At 41.9% G+C, this 21,295-nt stretch overlaps 1 protein-coding gene across 1 annotated transcript in view; it reads left to right on the top strand.

Annotated features, from left to right (window-relative positions):
• The window catches only part of Atp8a1 (ATPase phospholipid transporting 8A1), a 196,666-nt gene extending 177,932 nt beyond the window's left edge, over positions 1 to 18,734 (top strand). Inside the window, exons 33-36 of the mRNA XM_059274745.1 lie at positions 8,721 to 8,809; positions 9,497 to 9,589; positions 16,703 to 16,794; positions 18,113 to 18,734. Of these exons, the coding sequence (XP_059130728.1) occupies positions 8,721 to 8,809; positions 9,497 to 9,589; positions 16,703 to 16,794; positions 18,113 to 18,210 (372 nt within the window). The 3' untranslated portion in view covers positions 18,211 to 18,734. The remainder of the gene's footprint in view (positions 1 to 8,720; positions 8,810 to 9,496; positions 9,590 to 16,702; positions 16,795 to 18,112) is intronic.
• Positions 18,735 to 21,295: the final 2,561 nt, after the last annotated feature.

Genomic DNA, 21,295 nt, shown 5'->3' with positions numbered 1-21,295 from the left:
AACTCCTGATTGATCCAGTGCCAGCTAGTGCCTCCTTTTTCCTCTGAACATCTTCCTTGCTGATTTATTTTCACATCATCTACTCTGTGAGACATTGGAGGCTTGAGAGTTTCTTGCACAGCACTCTAGCTTCCACACTGGGGATCTTAAGTGCTCTCCGGCCCCTCCCCACCTCTGGAATTCTCCACAGAAGAGAAGTAGAAGTGCTGTGTGCTGGTGTCTACTCACATACTTTCTAAGATCTTTGTTTGTTTGTTTGTGGTTACCCTAGCAGCAAAGGAATTGTTTGTTTGTTTGTTTGTTTTGTTGATTGGTTGGTTGGTTTTTGTTTTGTGGGTTTGTTTGTTTGTCTTGTTTTTGTCTCTGAGTCATCCAGAGCTGCTGGACATAATTGCAAACATATTTGGAATTTATCCAAAACACCCTTCTCCTTATTGTCTGGATGTTCTACCCTGTCTATTTTTATGGAGAACATAATAACTCATCTTCCACAAGAGCCCAGTTCAGCTTAACTCTGCCAGAATTTATGGAGTGCCTGTGTGCCAGGCTCTACAATGGCTATTGGTAGATCCAGAGTTCACAACAGGTGTGTTCCAGTGTGTGACAGAGAATCCCCATGCAAGCTGCTAACAGTATGGGCAGAGGAGGGGAGCCCGTGACCCTATTGCTGCAGAAGGTTGCTGAGCCCTACTGTTACCTTCAGTGTCCAGAGGATCCCCAGGACATGGGGACAAGGAAAACACCTCTGAAAACATGGGGCTTGGTCTTGTTAAGGCACAGAGACCAGGAGAAGCTCGAACTGGCAGTTATGGGTAAACCAGACCACAGATAGTTACTTGAATGTCATTAGCACCATTTCTTTAAACCACAATAAGTGGCTTTGCCAATGGGTTACACAGTATTCCAGAGAGTACCAGAGGTCACCGAAAACAGATTTGGGTCAGAGAAAGAAAGCGAGAAATAAATGTTGGTAGTCCCTAAGTCACGGAAAACCTGTTTTATCTATCCTGTAATATAGCTGCAGATTTGTGAGCATTCATTTCAGCTGAAATAAAGAGGCTTCAGAAGATATTTCTTGGTGATAGGTGCCAGAGCATAGAGCTGGCATTCTTTCCTGTCTTTAGATTCTCTCAGAAGGATGCTCTCAGCCAGACTTCCCAAATCAGCAGCCACTGGAACATCTCAGTGACGTCCACATCTCTAAATGGAAGTTCACGAGAGCTTGGCATTCATTTTTTTGTTAAAGTGCAAGGTGGCACACTCTCCAGTGAGTGCCATCCTCTGAGACTCATGAACCACCCTGGTGCCTTGCATGCTGTCACATAAAGGTCCCTTTGAGGATCTTCGGGTTCAGAGCACAACTCCTCGATGTCTGACAGCTGTTGATTGTGGAGGGCTGATAGGAGCTTCCCAGCATCTGAGGCAGACAATGCTAGAAAAGGTCAGGTTAGCGTTCTGTGAATACAGAATTTATGTTTTGCTATAAAAAAAAAATATGGATGTTAAGTCGTATATCTCAGCCTCCAAGGTAGCAAAGGATATTTTTGTGTCTCCATTTTGATGAACCAGATCTTTCCAGCCACTGAGGCTGAGGGACTGAGACTAGGATCTGCAGCAGAAAAGCCCCTGTGGGGGACTGAGGTTGGGTGGGATGGGGTTGAAATTGGACTATGGCCACACACAGTATATGTTTTCCAAAGAAATGGACAAGTGCTGCTGAAGGCGGAAAAGGGAGAAGCCACATGGAGGGAAGAGCCAACAAGTCGCATATGAGAAGAAATAAGAAATACCTGCCATCTGAAGCCAGCCAAGGAAATAGTTTGGGGGTTTTGTTGTTGTTTTGATGATTATTTCATGAAGATAATCAGCAGGTGCATGGGGAGGAAGAGAGGAAAAGTAAACTCACAGCATACAACCTAAAAGGAGAGATGGGAGCTGAGGGTTTGAGTTTTCCCCTCACAGTTCAAACCCCTCTGGGTGTAGAAAGCCTAGCTTAGCCACAAAGCACAGTTAACGTCTCGGGTCTGAATCAGCTGTTTTAGAACCAAACTCTAAGAACAAAATAGGCTTTCTGAGAGAGTTTTCTCCAACATGTCCCCTCCCTGCAAAAAGCCCTAAATCTTCAAAATACGAGAAAAAAAAAATGCAAGACTCCACTCACCACACCAACAAGGAGTGTGTCTGTGTATGTGTGAGTGTGTGTATGTGTCTATGTGTATATGTAAATGTGTCTATGTATATGAGTGTGTGTGTTTTTAAAGTCACAAGTTAGGGGCTGGAGAAAGCAACACTAGTTCCTCTTCTAGAGAACCTGGGCTTGATTCCCAGCACCCATGTGATGGATCACAGACATCTGTAACTACAGCTTCAGGAGATCTGATGCCCTCTTCTGGCCTCTGTAGGCACCTGCACACACACATAGCATATGCTCAAAAAGACACACACACACACATAAATAAAAATAATAAAAAATAAACCTATTTTTTAAAGAAAAAATACTTCTTTTCTGAAATGACAGTCTAGCATAAGAAAGCAACCCTCAGTGTGGAAAAGAACAAACCAAAGAGACCTGACCAAAGTAAGGAAGCAATTATTATTTTCATCTTGAGTGCTTTTTATAACAGAGAAAATTGATGGTGTGTTGCCTTTAAAAAAATAAAATTTTTAGTAAAAATGTCTTAAGAACTTAAGTAGCTTAAAAGCATTAAAAAAATGGATGAGGGGTGGGACAAGCGGGAGCCCACAGACACCACTAATATTATCCCCACTGATTTGCAGCCTGTAATCTTTACACTGGGCTGTAAATAGTTTATCATTTCACAGATTCGATGGGAAAGCACTACTCTAGTTACTGTGGGAATACAGCTTTGAAAAGAAAGGGTTTGCCCTGAAGCTTATTATCTGGGAGGGGTGGGGGGAGACATAAATAAGTAAGTAAGTAAGTAATCGTAATATATGATGATGATGGAGCAAGTTACAGGGGTCTCTGTGACCCACCCCGGCCAGCAGAGTAACAATTCCCAGAGAAACGAAAGGCAGTTCAGTTCAACATGATGAAGTAGCCTGTGTTGGTTCAAATGTCTCGAGTCTATAGTATAATAAACTACCCTGAGTAGTTTATTATAGACATACTTAAGCACAGCACAATTTGGTAAAAACTTTCCTGGTGATAATTAACCCAATCCTCTGTACACAATAAAGCACAAAATAAGCTAAATAAATATGGGACGTGACTACATCAAAACTCTTTTTCAAGTGCATGTGACCTTTTCCATTAAGATGGGTTCTAAGACTGACCGAGAAAAACAAGCTTATGATAAGGGTCTGGGGGAGGGTCCAGTGTGGTCTCAGTCACAGATAGCACAAAGGTCACCAGACTATTAACCACATCAGCTCCCAGCCTTCCAGGTGGATAACAGGTTATGCATCCCTTCCTTTGTAGGAACGATCTGATGTGGTTAATATTCCAGGTTCCCTAGTGTTTATCTGTGAGCACAGGAACCTCCGTGCCTTCTACAGTAAGTGTAAGAGTGTGTGTGTGTGTGTGTGTGTGTGTGTGTGTGTGTGTGTGTGGTTTAAATGAAGTTATGCCACTTGGGCTGATGATGCTCATCCCAGGAACCATATATCATGTAACAAAACCCCCAGTGTTAATACATGAGAGACCCCATTTTAAGTTATTGGTCAAGGGAGTCCAAGAGGCTACCAAAATTATAGACTATTGTTGTTGCCCTTGGTTTCCTCCCAGAGTTAAGTCCTTATTGCTGAAGAGACCATGAACTTCGGATGCAGGAGGATCCAAACTGGATCTGACCTGGAAGCCTTCTCCCTGAGGACCACCTTTCTTAATACCAGAAGGTACTCTATGAGCTGCCAAAGCAGCCAGTATCCTACCTGGCTATGATACCCATGAAACACAACAATGACCAGCATGGCGAGATGTCCCTTAAGGGTGCAATAGCGGCACTTACCTCTCCCTTTTCTCCAGACTCTTCCAAACAATCAGTTTCCTACTCATTACATTCTGTGGGCAGGACCTTGCAGAGCTTAAATCGTATTCCCTCATATGGACTACATGTACTCAACCAGCGGCAGACTGACCTGTTCTCTGTTGTCGCTAGTCACAGCAAATATCTGTGTCCCATAGCCTTGGAAAGGCATTCCAAGGTCCATCAGTGCATTGGTAAAAAACACACTGCTCACTGGGGCTCAGTGGGCTCCTTACTCCGTCTTTTCCATGCCTTCCTTAAGCTGCCATGCCCTTGACTCTGAGAGGCCGTGGTCACTTCACCACACCTGGGTCCCTGGGGCCTTGTAGGACTGCTGATCACAAAATGGATTCAGGAGATGCTAACCTATGCACAGACGCAGGGTGAAATGTGACACATGGTGCAGAAACTGAACTATCAAGTTAGCAGGAGTGAGTGAGTGTGTCACCAGCCCTTTCCCACAGGTTAATACATTTCAGGGGAAACTCTGGATTATTATGAGTGTCTGGTGAACAGCAGCTCTCCATACACCACAACTGTGATGGTGCATTTCTTTTATTTGATTTAATTTGGTGCATTTTTTTTATGACTGCAGGGAATGGTTGTGTTACTGATGGCTTGCACGGCTTTTAAGAACACTGTTTCTGGTCTTGCCTGTCTCTTGTAATCTGTGTGCAGGAAGATGAGTAGATGAGTAGGCTCCCCTTACGATGAGATGTTAGTACAGAACTGTACACGTGTGAGACTCATTCTCCAGCGTGTTTTTCTCACTCGCATTCCCTTGAAAGTTCTGTCTTTCCGTGAATCTGTTCTTTTTGGAGATTTTTTCCCTGCTATTTTAAAATATAGAAACCCTGTGTAAAGCCTTTTCTAGACGATATAACTTTTTGGCTTTTGCTGTTTTGTTGGAGGGCTGTGAATTGAACCCAGGCCTCCCACACAGCATAGGGATGGCCTATCCACTGAGAACTATTCCCAGGCCTATTTCTTGGGAATTTTTAAATTGTTGCTGATACTAATTTGCAGCTCGTTTGGATTTATATAATTTTCTCTTTCAAAAAAAAAAAAAAAGGAATGAGCCAAAAGAACAAAGAAAGAGAGGAAGGGAGGGAGAAGAGAAGGAAAGGACTGTCTGTCTGTCTGTCTAAGTTTTAAACTGGCATGGTGCCATGAGCCTGTAACCCTTGCACTCAGGAGGCAAAAGCAAATAGATCATTTTCAAGTTCAAAGCCAGCCTGGGCTATATGGTTAAAAAAAAAAAAAAAGCCCACTAAGTTTTGTAGCACTATTTTCTTAATAATCCCCCTATAAAGTTAATATATAATAATTTATATTTTCTCCATTTCCTGTGAGCAGACTTGTGCTTAACCAAGCCCCCTCCTGTTAGCAAATCTTTAAGGCTGAGACTTTGAGACTTTATTAATCATCAATTTATATTGACCCATATTATATGTTGACATTGAAAATATTGGATAAGACAAACATTTGTATGTATGTGTGTGCGTGTATATATATGTATGTGTGTATATATATATAGTGATCAAAAACATAAAATTTATAGATTTGTTTTCACTTAAGAGAAAACCTCCCTTTCTTAAAGCTCATGGGACAGATCACTAGAAAGAACCGGAGATGACAGTCCTCTAAAGAATTCCAAAAATTAAGATAAAAATAGGAGAACGAGTCCATAATGAATACAGCCATGTTGCGCTGAGGGGTTTAATTCTTAAACCCACTTGATAGCTGAGGAATCACTCTCCATGGAGTCTTGGCGGCTGCCGTGGACACTGGCAGACCAAAGGCTGTGTAGCACCAGACCTGCTCTGGTTGGGGCACAAGGGCTCTCAAAAGTGCGTTTATTTTGAAAGCCATCTTTACACTATGGAAGAGTAAGCATTCCTTAGCATGCCTTACCAGCCCCTCTAATGGCAAAGTCAGGGGCAAGAACCGTGCAGCTGAAGGCTTACGGGCCGGCAGCAAATGTGAGTTCTCCTCCATTCTGCAAGGTTGAACTTGGGCAAGCTGACTGCGAAGAATTTCTTCTGTTGGTGTCCCCACTGTGGGTCAGAGATAAGCAGTTAACTGGTCCTGGTCCTGTGCCTCCAAGTGGGCTAGTTGCACAATAAGCTGATGTTTTCTCAATAGTCTTCTGTAGGTTTATTTCAGAGCACTTCCCCTGTGTGTTGTGTTTTTATGTTTTCTGTTAGAGTTCGCCCTGATTTATTTTGAAGCCCTTAGTGGTCCCATCTGGAGCCTGTGACCTCAGCAGAGACAAGCACTTACTTGTTCCCAGACAGGGCACAGGCAGGCCTGCAGGGTACCAACCACACAGCCCTGTGTGCATAGACCCCCTCCACAAGCCCCTCTGGAAGCCGCTTTTGTGGCAGATTCCATTTGGTTTCACAGGACCTGCAGGAGGACAAGGGACTCTTGGCACTGCCCCCCAATCTCCCACGTTCAGGACCATTTGCAAACTGCCCTCGGAGGGAGCCCCAGACCAACTCCTAACAGACGCTCCCGTAAGCGCCATTGTCTGCCCATGGCTTGCCTTTTCCCAGCTGACCTGCCTGAGAGTGGAGAGATGTGAAAAGTTAGAGACAAACTGGCTTCCACCGAGGGAGGGGAGCTTTCTTGGACAGAAAGGAAGGAAATACCTCTGTGGGATTTCATTTTTTTTTCCCCTCCTCTTCATCCAAAAAAAATACAAAGAGACTCTCTGTCTTAAACGGGAACGTCGGCTTTAAATCTTTTAGGTTTGGATTAACGCTGCAAAAGGAAAAAAAAAAATCTGACAGGCTTTCAGATATGACTCAGAAAAAGTTTTTTCCCCTCAATTCATGTTGTTCATTTGTAAAGCCAAAGGCCGGTAGCTGAATAGTAGGCTGTAGTTACCCCCCTTGGTCATTAGCATGACAATGGTCAGAATTAGCAGCCTGCAGGAGCCAAGGTTTTCTTGTCAGCGGAGACATTTAGCTCGAGGTTAATACATGGTTTGCCAAAGGCGAGAAGAAGTCTTTCTTTTCTTGCCCCCAATTAAAATACATTAAAAGTAAGCCAGGGAAACATGTTTTTAGTTCTATGACTTAGTGTCTCACCTTACCTTTTCCCCAGAAAGAAAAAGATAGGCAAGGGTTTTTGTTTTGTTTTGTTTTTTGTTTTCTAATAGCTGTTACCTTACTAGAAAGCGTCCTTGAATGGCAACAAAGGCCAGGGAGTTGATAGGCATTTCCTAGTACACAGTTGCTGTTGGTTTTCACTATTGAGGATGTCAGCAAACATGTCCCAGATCATGTTTTGCTTATTAAATAAAGTGACTTTTATGGGGACATTTTTCACTTGTTGGTGTCTGGAATATGAATGCTGTCCCTCAGAGCCCATGTGGCAAATTCTATTTTATGAGATTTTATATTTATAATGGCATGTTTTTATTTTAGATGTGCAGAGATGTCCAGGAAAAAGAAAAAAAAAAAAAAAACCTTAGTATCCTTGAGTGGCAGACTCTGTCAATAGCCTGTGTTCATGTAGGGAAAAAATGGGAGTAGTTCCTGGTGCCCCTTAGAGTCAAAATGAATAGTGGGTCCAAGACATGCTTTAAAATTGTTCTTTCTATGTGATGAGGATGGAGTGACTAGAACCCTGCAGGATTGTGAATCTACCTAGAATTAAACTTTAGGTCCTTTTTAATTCCCGAATTAATTCCCGAATTCAAGTCTTAAAAAGAAGAACCCTTCCTGTATAATTTTTACCAGAATTTGAAGTGTCCAGGGATAGTTGACTACTGTGTCCTGGAATTGTAGTACTATGCTTACAAACTGAACGGGTACAGCAGGCTTGCCCTTGAGAAACAAATCAACTCAAAGAAGTGAAACCAAAAATATATCTTTCATTGTACAAAACTAGTCTTTTTAAAAACTGTGTGATCTAACTCTATGACGATATCTTATTTTAATCACAAATAACTAATAGAATTTATTACTTTTCTAAAATCGCAGAAGTGTTTTGTTTACCATATGAAAGACTCGATTTAAGATTTAATACAATGGAATAATTTAAAGTTAGTTTTAGCATACCTTTATTTGAGTTTCACATACTAGGTATTTGGTTTGACTTTAGCAATCATAGATGTATACTGATAAAATTTATGTGAATCATTGAACCAAAATTAAGGTGAGGTCTATTCAGTGGCCCAAAATAATCAAGTTGTTACTTTCATAGATATCTTACTTTGATTGTACCATAGTCATAATGTATCTGGATGATTTTTAATGGCCTGCCGTGTGATAAATGTAAAGTTAATTTTCATGTGCAAGAATTATTAGATTTGGTTTCTAAATATGAATTATTTTATATGCTATATTATTTCATTTAAATCCAAAGTGTATTTTATTTCCTCAGAAAGACTGATAATGATGCCCTGTTACAAAAGATCAAAATTTACACTTTATATCATGGAGCACAAGAATTTTACAAAATCCATATGTATATACGAAAAGATTTGATGCATGATTCAAACTTCTCTATCAGCTACTTGAGATGAAAAAACTAGTGTGGAAATGCTAGTTTAAATAAATATGGCTTTTAATTCCAAATATCTCACGAGTTTGAGTTCAGAGCATTGTCTTATACAATGCTATTTAAGCTATCTTACTTAAATGATCTTAAGAAACTCAGCGTGAGTGGGGTCCCTCTTGGTTCTATGGAAGTGTTGAGTGTGTGTGATGACTTCCCCAGGCGGCCATGCTCTTCAGCTCTGGAGTCTTTTGGATGGGCTTGCTCTCCATTCCTGTGGCTTCCTTGCTTCTCGATGTGCTGTGCAAAGTGTAAGTATGTGATATTTGGCTATATGCCCAGAAATATACATGCATATCACCTCTCCAATTCCTGCAGTTCTCAAACATGTAGAATTTGCAAAATCGGAACCAGTGATGATTATTAGTTTTAAAGAAGACAGGCATGATTCAATGAGAAAACTAGTTTAGGGGGCCAAGTGAGAAATAAAGCGGTTAACATCAAGTGACATCAAAGACATGTGTATTTGTTGGATTGGAGAAAATTACATCAGGAAATATGTTTTTAGAAATCATCTGCAAGGCCTTAAAATAGAAAGGAAAAAAAAAGATTTTAGCCCCAAACATGTTTTTTAGGAGCTATGAAAAGAAATTCCTTGCTTCTCTGGTTCTAAACATATATATATAACATATAAAAGGAACAAAAACTTTACCATTTTTCTTAATAGTTAACGTTTTAAAATGATGTCGTATCCTACAGTATAGTTACTAAAGTTAATGATATATTTATTTAGTAACTCTCAGTATTTGTAAATCTCAATTGTTCTGACTGCTGTCCCTCTATTACTAAGTAAAAGTGCCCTAGCTTTTTTGATCTGTTGAAACTCTGTTTATCCCTGGCTACTGCTGTGCTGGCCAACGGCTTGACAGTAAGCCACATGTCCACATCTGTAAAGTCTTCGCAGGAGAATTTCCTTGCAAATCCTTTTCTCCCTGCAGTATCAAGAGGACCGCCTTTAAAACATTAGTGGATGAAGTTCAGGAGCTCGAGGCGAAATCTCAGGACCCAGGGGCAGTCGTACTTGGAAAGAGGTAAAGGGCAAATTGAATATGTTCTTTCCTAGGAGAATTTTACATTTTTCTCTTGCTCATGGCTGGAAATAAGCTGTAAGACTTGCATTTATCATCTAATTTGGGACTGGTGGTATTATTGACAGATTCTGGCATCATAGAGGTATGGATTCAAACCAGATCTTTCATCACTAAATGGTGAGCTGTCTTAGACAAATTTCTTAATGCAACTGAGCTGCAATTTTTTTTCATCAATAAACTGGGGCTCATGTACCTCCTTTCAAGTGGTTGTAAGGATTGAATAAAATAACAGAAGCGGGATGACATAGACCTGTTTAGGTGGCTGACACAGTCGATCATAGGTTTGGGGCCAGCCTTAGCTGCTTAAGGAATTTCAGGCCAGCCTCAGGTACATATTAAGACCTGGTCTCTGAAGACAAAATAAGGAATTGAAAGATATACTCTAAAATAGGTAGCACGGTGCCGAGCACTTAATAAGCATTTAAGTAAGTGATAGTTACAAATAGTTGTATTGAAATTCTTAAAAGAAAGAGAATTTTTATTTTGAAGCAGTATCAATAATTTTTTAAAGGTATGTAAACAAAACCATGGTTTGACGTATGGTGAGCTTTCCTGTCTGCATTTCTAGCTCATTGTGTTCTTAAGAACCAATCTAAATTCAGGTCATCCAAAGAGTGAGTTACACTTTCCAGGCCCTTTTCCTTACCACCACATCCTCCAAGCACACGGGCTAGTCAGCTAAATAAATCCACTAGATACCCAAAGCATTATTAAAAGAAAATTAATTAAAAGCAATCTACAATAAAAATATAACTATAAAGATAGCCCTGGAAATTCACTCTTTTTTTTTTTTTCCTTTCATCCTACTAACCAGACCAAAGGTTTTGTCTAAAGTCCATAGGAAAATTTTGGGGGCCTGCAGTGTGTCACCTCAGTCCTGCTTCAGCATTTTTATTTAGTTGGACAGAATGGGATAGATGTCAGAGTGAGAGCTGAAGCCACAGCCCTGGCCCCCGATTCTGACTGCCTCTCATTGGGCAACCCCTGAAGCACTGGTGTGAACCTGTGTTTTGAACGTCGCGGCCCCAGCACTTCTTGAGTGCTCCCTGCCGTCCAGGCACCTCACTTGTAATCTGTATAAGCTGGCTCACTGAACCCAACAGCAACCCAGGCAGACAGATCAGAAACTGCGTCCCTGACGTTGTTCAGCCTTGAGCCCAGGCCAGCTGATTGAAGAGGTCATGATTCTGCATCATGGGGTTCATCGTACAAAAGCACCTTTCCTGTGACCTGGGACCAGCATTCCCTCTCTCTTCGTTTTCTCTCTCTTTCTTTCCGTGATACAAAGGATAAGAAAAATGTTTCACATCACAAAAGCAAATAAAGCCGTGTAGTGAGAGTTACTAGGGAAAGGCCACTGGTGATACTGTTTCTGCCCTTCAAGTCTATGTCTCGTATTTACGGGTATGTTGGGAAAGCCTTCATTAGCCCCCTCCCGTGTCATTCAGCAGTGACTGACAATTCCTGGTCAGCTAGGACTGAAGTGATGGTCTCCATTTCTTAATCATCCCAGGAGTCTGCAGTGTGTGTAACCCCTTCCATTGAATAAACAGTAAATCGTGGGGGCTGGAAAGAGGGCTTAGGGGTTAAGAGCACTTGTTGCTCTCAGACAGGACCTGGTTTGGGCTCCCAGCACCTACATGGGTAAATCCAGTTCCGGAGGCTCTAACACCCTCTCCTGACCGCCAAGGACACCGAGTACGAATGTGGTGCACATACATACATGCAGACCAAACACTAATACACATAACATATAAAGCTTTAAAAATCAATGGGTGAATCTAAGCTACCAAGAAATGGATTATACCCTTATAACCACTGATTTCTCTGTTAGAAATACTTCACATATTTTCCCTTCCCCCAAAGCTTACCCAGCTCACTTGACTTTTAAAGTATCTATTCCGCTGTCCTCAGGAATGAGTTAGGTAAATTGACAAAATGCTACCACCAAATCCCTGGACCGGCACATACCTGCGTGCTTGCTGCTCACTGGCAATCTGAAGGCTGGTGGTGAGGGAGAGTGTAGTGGCTTCCTGCTACAAAGCAGCTCCTCCACAAGAGTCAATGCAGAAGGGGTAATGTAGAGAGGACAGCAGCAGGACAGGAAACCTGTCCTACTAAACTAAACGTTTGCAGGTGACATCTTCACATTTATCAAACAACCCGAACCAGAAAATACGAATTCAAACACCAGAGACAAGGGCTGCAAGATGGCTTAGTGGAGAAGAGCCTTTACCATGCAAGCATTAGGACTTGAGTTCAAGTCTCCAGCACTGTATAAAAAAGCTGGGTGTGGTCATCCATGCCTGTCACCCCAGCACTTCGGGGACTCAGGGAGGCTGAAGATGGTTGGGGTTATTAGAGTCAGCCTATTTCCAAATTCAGTGAGAGACCCTATCTGTACGGAATCAGGTGGAGAGTGATGCAGCAGGACAGCTAATGGTCTCATGCCCTTCACAGGTGCCTGAGTAGGCACACACCTAAAAAAGGGGGAGTGGTGTGATAAGGGATTATGGAAACTGTGGCCTCCTTGGGGATAGAGATTCTTGTATATCGCTGGAGTATGTGAAGCCATGTATATTATATGCCATGTATATTATATGCCATGTATATTATGTGCAGATTAATAGTGCGACTCACAGTTTGATATTCATCTGTGGACACTAGCCAGCAGAGCTGTTTCCTAACAGGTCTGAGCTCAGCATCTTCTTTTCAGGCTTCACCAGCCTGTCCATCACCACTGTGTGTCCCTTGTTCTCAGCATATAGAAAAGATTAGGAAATTTAGGGTGGCAGATGATACATGCACATGGAAGACCATGATGGGATTTGCTCCCAGCCTGTCAATACTTTTTTCTTTTTCTTTTTTTTTTTTTTTCCCCCCGAGACAGGGTTTCTCTGTGTAGCTTTGCGCCTTTTCCTGGAACTCACTTGGTAGCCCAGGCTGGCCTCGAACTCACAGAGATCCACCTGGCTCTGCCTCCCGAGTGCTGGGATTAAAGGCGTGCGCCACCACCGCCCAGCCAATACTTTTTTCTTAATGGAAAGCAATTTTGGTGTTGTCCTAGAACTAACAAATGAAATTATATGACCCAGTTTTCACTACAGTCTTTATGTCAGTCTGACAGCGCATACTCTTTGGGCAATAAAGAGCCTATAGAAAAACTGTTCTGGGGCTAGGAAGATGGTTTGTCAGTCTAGTACCTGCTTTTGAGTCTTGAGGGCCTGAGTTCAGATCTATAGAACCCACATTAAAAGCCAGGATGGTCTAGCATGCCTGTAGCCACAGCACTGTGAGGAAAGAGACCAGCAGGTCCCCCAAAGCTCATCCGTTGGGCCAGTCACTTGCCAAGCAATGAGTGTCTGGTCCACACATCCTGTCTCAAAAAGTAAAGGTAGAGGGTGACCAAAAAGACTCCCCATCAGTCCCTCCACATGTTCATATCACACATGTACACAACTCCACTAAAATAAATAATGTTCACCGTAGTGGTATCTGCACCAAAAATACAACAAAAAATAACACATGCACACGCTAATTTCTTTTTTCAATAAAGTCTAAAATATTTTTTTGAAAGAAAAAGCTTTTCTTCAGCCCACTCATCACCAGGGTGAAAAGCCATGTAGTCGTCCCTCCCCCTAGACAGAGATTAGGCTGTGGTTCATTCTCCCAACCACACTGCTATCTCACCGTGCTGGGCATTAACCCTTTCATCGTGATTAAATGCTTGTTAGCTTTGGAGACACTCGTCTCAGCGAGCCAAACAAAACAGTTTGCCAGGTCTCCTAGTGTGCTTTTTATCGCTGTGATAAAAACACTGACCAAAAGCAACTTGTAAAAGAAAGGGTGTATTGCAGCCTGCACGTTACTGTTCATCACGTAGGGAAGCCAAGGCTGGAACTGGCCGCAGAAAACTTAACCCAGAGACCGTGGAGGAAAGTTGCCTACTGATTGGCTTCCTCTGGCTTTCTCAGCTGCGTTTCTTACACAGTCCAGGCCCACCAGCTCAAGCCTCTAGCCCATGGTGGGCTGAGCCCTCCCACATTAATTAGAAATCAAGAAAATATCCCCCACAGACTTGCCCGCAGGCCATTCTAATGGAAGCAGTTCCGAGACTGGGATTCACTCTTCTTGGATATGTCTAGGTTTATGTCAAGTTGATAAACACTACCCAGCACACTAAACCAATACATGCCACTTTACCACCCTTCAAAGGTGACCAGGATTCCTTTTAAGTAACACATTCCTTGACTGTGTATGAGTTTTAGCCAATAACATATTCTAGTGTTTCTAAAAGAAATCCTGTTTTTAAACTTAGTATCTTTTCATTCACCTCCACTAAATACCTCAGTTCCAATGTTGTGATGAGTTGGAAATAAAGCAACAGTGTTTAAATAGTAGTTACTGTGTGATTGCAGTAAACAAACTTGGAATTTGCATATCTTGGTATGTAAATGAAAGACCCTACAAGATTAAGGGAAACTACTACCTAAGAATTGTAATAGATGTGGTTTTAGTAAGACTGTGTCTTGGCCCTTCTCTCTCTTTTCTGTCACACTGAGTTAAGCTTTTTAGCAAAACAAAACAAAACAAAAAACTAAACTTTTAGTATGCTTGTTTATGTTAACATGTTATCCACATATTTTACAATGGGACCTGATAGTAATCTTAGTCCCCCATAAACATGAATGGCATAAAAGTGCATCAATTTTGAAATAATAAATTGTTTCCTGAGGGCAGAATAAGGCCAGAGAAATCAACTCCCCGTCCCTTCTAATTTAGGAAGCACCCTCCTGTAGATGGCATTTATATTCTGGAGGAGGCAGAAAACAGTCACAAAAACGTAGTTGTTTTCTTAGCAGTGAGGTAGAATGGGGGCATCAGGAATTAGAACTCATGGATAGCAGTAGTTCTCTCACACCGAGCCAAGGTTAAGTACAAATCAAGGCATCAGACGTGATCCTTACAAAGTACCTTTTCTAATAGAATCCCTGGGATCTGGGGGATAGGAGTGGGAGGGACCAGCATTTGTTGAGTGCTTCCTAAGTGTCAATCACTATGCTGACAAGCGGCTAAACCCTGCCTGTCTGCCAGAGAGTTATGTATTGTCCTCCCATTATAAGTGAGATGACCAAGGAAGGTTTGTCTACAGTGGCCCAGCTAACAAGTAGCAGACTCAAAATCTAGTCAAAGACAGACTCCAGAGTCTATGCCCTTTCCTGATGGGTGTGCTAAGTTTCCAAGAGAGTCTTGGTGCTCAAAAAAAAAATAAAATAAAATAAGTAAATCAGGGTGGGGAAAGCATCATTCTGTGTATTTCAGCTGCTGAAGATAAATCGAAGATAAAGTCCATGCCTAGACTTCTTCATATTTTGGTATTGTGATATTCAAGTATGATGCATTTTGGAAAGTCAGCCTGAAACCTAGAAAATGGATTTGGGAAAGGAGCTGCCAGGAAGCTCCTTTGCCCTCCTCCAGCCTTCTGGAATCATTTCAGCTCCCAACACCAGAGACTGCCAGACACCCTGTCCATAGCACTCTGCTAACCAAATCACAATGTCCGAGGCTCACACTCTCAGCTTCCCCAGAGGAGTTACCCAGTTTAGTGCCCTTAGGGTCTCAGTCTGTAGTGTTAGAACGCTTAACAGGAAGGGTGGAAAGAGCGACTTGATAGAGATGGACCCCTTTCCCTCTGTATGTGGCAGAAACAAGGTTTACAACGATCTGGGCTGCTGCTCCAGTGTTTCATGGATTCGTTGTCTCCTTTTAATGCAGCTAATTCCCAGTGACAATAAAATATGTCCAGTAAGCCCGAGCTCACATCCCTAGGCTTCAAAAACTATGTGAGAGATTAATACAAATGTCAACATTTCTAAATATTTTCCTTCCATCGTTGCCTAAATGTCTATGTAATTCATTTATACAATGAAGGGGATCTTTTTTGTGTATATGTGTATATGATAAAGATAATTCCATTTTAGGCTTTCAAAAAAAATGGCAAAAGATAGAACTAGCATAATTTACAGCAGTTTAACCAAAGCTTGCATGGTGAGGAAAAAAACAAGATGGGAATTTTTTTTTTTAGCCGATGTCCTTCCAATTGCTAGAACACACTTCCGTGGCCATTCACTCCAGCACGGACACCTTCCTTCCTCCCACACTGACTGTTTTTTTTTTGTTTGTTTGTTTGTTTGTTTGTTTTTTGCTATCAAAGAACATTGAATAAATCAGCCACTAGGGAAACAGCACAATTGGTAAGATGGAGGAGGTTTATAAGTGTGTCTCCAAATTGCTCCAATTCCTCTATCCCACAAATGTTTGGATTCCTGTTGTGTGAGGAACTCCACTATGCAGTAGAGGGAACCATGTGGCACTTCTCACAGTGTGGTCTGCAAAAGTTCCGTGATTCACTCTGGAGACCTCGCTGTGGAGGTCAGGCTAAGCATTTATGGATTTTTGTTTTCTTGTTGCTTTCTCTAGAATAATTATTTTCTGAAAACAATTCGTATTTTAAAATGGAACTGACATACTTAAACCAGATTAGAATGGTAATGGAATTTTTCTGATTACAAAGGATAATATTTTACCCTTTGTATTTTTTTTTTCATTTTTTTAGCACAACTAAAACGATCATCCTATATCAGAGTATGTCAAAGTGTAAGCAAGATATAGTATGGGTAAGATAGCTGTATTTAAAATCCGACTGTTCTGTACTTAGAATACGTACCGAGTCAGTCAAGGCTTTTAGATGATTTGGTAACGTTTTTACTACTTGTGTTGAACAGATTCTGTATTTCCATTTGATTTAGATATAATAGTGCTGGGTAAAGAAATCTTAGTTTGCCTAGATTATCACTAAAGATAAAACTCCTCTGTAGCTATGGGGGAAATACTTAAGCTTTCATTTGCTAGCTGGGAAAATAGAATAAAAAGGAATTAGATCCAACTCCCGGTTCTCCGGCTTTTGTTCGCTCTAACTCTGCTGGTAGTCCTGCAGAGAGCCTGGCTCCCTGAGTTGAGAGTGTGTGTCACACTTTTGTGCCTGCTCCACAGCCTCACGGAGAGGGCACAGCTGCTCAAGAATGTCTTTAAGAAGAACCACGTCAACCTGTACCGCTCCGAGTCCCTACAGCAGAACCTGCTCCGTGAGTATTGGAGTTTTGATTAAATTCTCTGCACTCTGTGGACCCCAGCACTTATCAGAGCAGTGTGTTGAGTTTCCACCGTCTTTAGCTATTTAAAATGAATGGTTTAAAATTTTGCAGCATGGTATATAAAAACAAAGGGTTGGTTAACGAACCCATGGGCTACACCATCTCCCAGTTAATAGTGAATTTTAAAATGCTGCCGTCTCCACATTCCTTGCGGCCTTAAATCTTAAAAAGAAACAGTGGGATAAATCTTAACTCTGAGACGCCGCCTCTGTGTTGTTATCTTTTCTCCTTGAATAACTTCGCAAGGGTCTTTCCAGCTTTCATGCGATGCAAGGAAACATGTGTTTTCCCCTTCAAAAATATTTATGCATATTTAGAGTTGGGAGAAATTATTGGATATCTCACCCTCTTAACATTTCAAGGACCTGAAAGGGAACACAATATATACAGCCTTGTAGTAAATTTACCGGCGTTGGTAATATATCTTTTATTTTGTGTTTCCACATGTAATTTATTTTCCTTTATATATGCTCATGTATAGTGCCTTTGGTCTTTATGTGTCAAGGGCCTTTTCCAAAGATGTGATCCCTCTAGGGGTTATCTCCTATCCCCACACCCCCTCAGACCATGTAAACATCACTGAGGTACTATATATATATTCACATACACACACACACATTATATATGTGCTGGGAACCAAAGAGAATGTTACCTAAAGAAAGCAGGCCTCTCCTTCACCACTAACAATTCTGTGTGTTCGTCTCCTCCTCCTAAATGCCATTAATTAACCAATGATCATATATATATATATATCTATGTGGAGAGTATAAGGTGGTATTTTCATCTGTGTGCTCAATTATGGTAGAATAATTTAGTCAAGCTAATTAATACATTCCTCTGTTCACCTACATATCCCACTCTCTCCAACCTTCTCACTCACACGGCACCTATCTGAAAATGTATCCAGTGCCATGATCAGACTCTGTGAGCCTTCCAGTCGTGGGAATGCAAAAAACGGAGGGAGTAGACTTGCTGTGTGGATCCCAGGACTAAGGGAGATTGGGCAGCTTCTGCCCTAGTCAAATGGGGAGCAGAATTTAGAGGCTCCACACTGGCAATCTCTGGTCCTCCCCACTCTCCCTTTCTGACTGCTGAACTTGTGTCTTTTCCAGAAGTCCAAAATGAGCACCCCTTGCTCCTGAAGGTGGGAGATATGTACCATTTCTCCCAGGCCAACCGGGAGCACTCAGAACTAACGGTAATTTCCAGTGAGTTCATTCAGTGATTTCTGTTCTTTCGTTACTTACAGACGGCTACGCTTTCTCTCAAGATGAAAACGGCATCGTCTCACAGTCTGAAGTGATTAGAGCCTATGATACCACGAAACAGAGGCCAGATGAGTGGTGACAAGGAGGCCTAAGCAACAGGCCCTGCTGTGTCTCTGGGGAGAGCTGTCACAATCTGAGGTCATCCCTGCAGTCTGCTGACCAATCCCAGTCTGGTCCATGGGGAGAAAAAGTGGATCCGAGCTCATCTCCCAGAAGGATTTCATGGACATAAGCACTATGTGATTACTATAACACCATTGCCCTCAGATGTTCTCAAGTACCTGCTAAGGCTTTGTAAACCGATATTGGAAATGACCTTGTGTCTTGCCTGAGTGCTTTCTCAAAGTGGGGACAGGTCAGTGTTCACAAGCCGTCCCTCTGGGGCTGTAACTCTCAGTTCATTGGCTCAACGACCAGTCAATCAACCATTTAAAAAACAACTCGGAAATGGTGTTAAGAGAAGGGACTCTGGATATCTAGACTTAGATTTCAGGATATGCTGAAACAAGCCAGCATTCTTGACTCACTCTACTGAACACTTCTAAACAAGGCATTAATAAGTGTTTGTGTCAATAAAGTGTCTTGCTCAATGTTTGCCAAAGACGTTCAGTGCGTGTGTTTCTCATTCAGTAGTCAACTGCCCAGAAATTTAAAAGAGAGTTTCCTCGCAGTACTGCTGTTCGATCTGCATGCTTGACTTTTCAAATGTGAGCGTGACTTGCAAAAATTGAACATGTCCAGGCATTTGCTACTAAAATCTGTGATGTCGCACCTTTGGCCTTACAACTGCTTCTCCGTCGATTGTTCTTTTTATTTGTCCTGTCCGAGAGACCTGTCCGTGTGACCGTTGTTACAACACTGATTTCTTTCTTAACTCTGTTGTCTGTCATTTCTGATGAACTTTAGACTCCCTTTAGATGCTCCTAAAAATCTGGCTTCTGCTGTGTATTGAGTGATGTCACTGGGTCTTCAATTTTTTTTCCCTCCTAAGAAAATTATGCTTATGTATTTATGTGGGATTTCTGAAGCTTCTGTGTCGATGTTTGGGATAATCCATCAGATAATGCATGGGCTTTTTGTCATGTGCCTAGTCTCGGCTTTTGTCCTGTGTTCTGTTTGGTCCTCGCTGTGTGTTCCCACTGGAGATGATATACGTAGCACAGTTGGTATGTCGGTGACTACCCATATGCTTCACCCTGAAAATTATTTCACAGTTTGCTCAACCAACAGTTCCCAAAGTGAGCGCATACTACTAATTGACATGAGACAGATAAGTAGCACGTTTCCCTCGTCTTAAGGAAATACCTATATTGCTCCAGTAAACCTTCCAGTCAATGAATACTTCTCATCATGAGTGGGGCTCACTGATACGTTTTCAAATATATGTTCATTCTCATTAGTTTTGGCATTTCCATGAAATCTCCTTTAAAAAAATGCCTATTTTGCTACCAACAATAAATGGTGAGGGGGCTGTTTAAGAACCACACCCTGTTTTCTACAGTTTTTACAACATGTTTTTCATCTTAAAAGATTAAAAAGGGAGTTCTAGTTTTCAGATACACTTCAGAGATTGAAACGAACTCTTCTGCCTTTTATCCAAAAGCCTGTTTGCCTTTAAGTGGGTTACCAGCAAAACAGGGACCTTTAAACGTGTGCAAGGACTAGCTTTGAGAAGAGGGAGCTTCCAAATTACCGCCCATTTCGTCATTGACATTGTTTTCCCTCTTTTTCTCAGTCTGGATTTAAAATTAGACTGTGTTTCTTCCTCCTCTAAATTTGTAGCTAGTTACCAGTGTGTCTCTGCATTCCCTACAAATGAGAGGTCCTAAACACCCACAGAATTCTGAAGGGAGCAGAGTGGACACACTCCACATCTCAAACCTGTCCTGTTGGAACTTAGATTAAGCAACCCACAAATCAAAACATCCAGCAGAACTGCACACACAGACTCGAAGGTGAGCTTTCAAAGTGGGAGGCTGTAGACTTTAACCTTCTACCAACTAATTCTGGTGAGTGGGTTTTCCTCAGCCTCCTGGCGGTGACAGTTGAGGTCACACCACAGAAATGAGTGGTTCCCCCAAAATGGCTTCCCTTTCCCCTCTCCAGCAGAGGCATCTGTCTCCAGATTCCTCACATCAGAGCGTTGTAGATGAGAATGGAATCTTCTGACCTCCGCATGAAAATCTAAAGTCTTCTTTTTGTCTTGAATCATGCGTTATTTTGATGGAACGCCTCCACGTGAGAATAGTCATGGTTCATCAGTAGGCATCATACCCTGAAATGAAGCTCTTTATGCCTTGTCATCCCTGGATCCTGTGTTTGAATGGTGGACATGAAGTCAGTCTCCCTGTTTCTTGGATTGGGGAGAGCACAGGGAGTGGCCACTTGGGTAAAACTTGAAATAGAGAATTGCTACTGCAGTGGGTTTTTGATACTCTTGAGTTTCTAACCTTTGTTAGCTGAGGGGAAAGGTTCATGGTTTTACTGGGATTTGAATCACGGCAGTCAAAGTGACTTTAAACCTGTTTTTCTGAAATAAACAATATGTAACTCCAATTTGAAATGCCTCTTTAGGGTCTCTAGTAAGTGCTGACATGACTGCTTTGTAATGTTTACAATCCAGAAAAATACTATTTATAGCAGAAAAGCCTCATCACTTTAGCATTGAAAAGCTGGGAGTCTCTTCCTTCATGTTGGACTTTCTCTATGTCTTAGATAGACATGTAAAAATGCGTTGGTGTCTGGCACCCTGAAAGACACTGTATTGCAGAAAGTGTTAGCAGGAAAGCAGCGGTCTCAGGAACATGGGAAATTTAACATGATAAGTGGGCTCCTTGGCTGGCACCCCTCTCGACGCTCTGTGTGAGATGGCGTCAGCAGCAAAAGAGAACTTACTGGAAAGCTTTCTCACCCAGGCAAGATGAACGGATACTGCCAAGTCAGGGAGCCATGAGTTGTATTGTCATTAAAGAGAATCAGTAGTCCTTTCGAGAAGTGACCAGCATGTAGTCTCAGCATTGAATTATGTATTGTAATTTTCCCACTCCATATCCCTGAGAGCTGGGATGATAGTTACAGGTTAATTTGTTCTATACTTAGTGCCACCCTCATCAGCTGTCACTGAAAAATGTCCTTTCAGAAAATGAATGCGAGTCAGAGAGCAA

Source organism: Peromyscus eremicus, chromosome 10 (genome assembly GCF_949786415.1).
Source record: "Peromyscus eremicus chromosome 10, PerEre_H2_v1, whole genome shotgun sequence".
In the NCBI taxonomy this organism is placed as follows: Eukaryota; Metazoa; Chordata; class Mammalia; order Rodentia; family Cricetidae; genus Peromyscus; species Peromyscus eremicus.
Note: the sequence above shows the minus strand (reverse complement) of the source record. Positions and strands in the feature narration are given on the sequence as shown.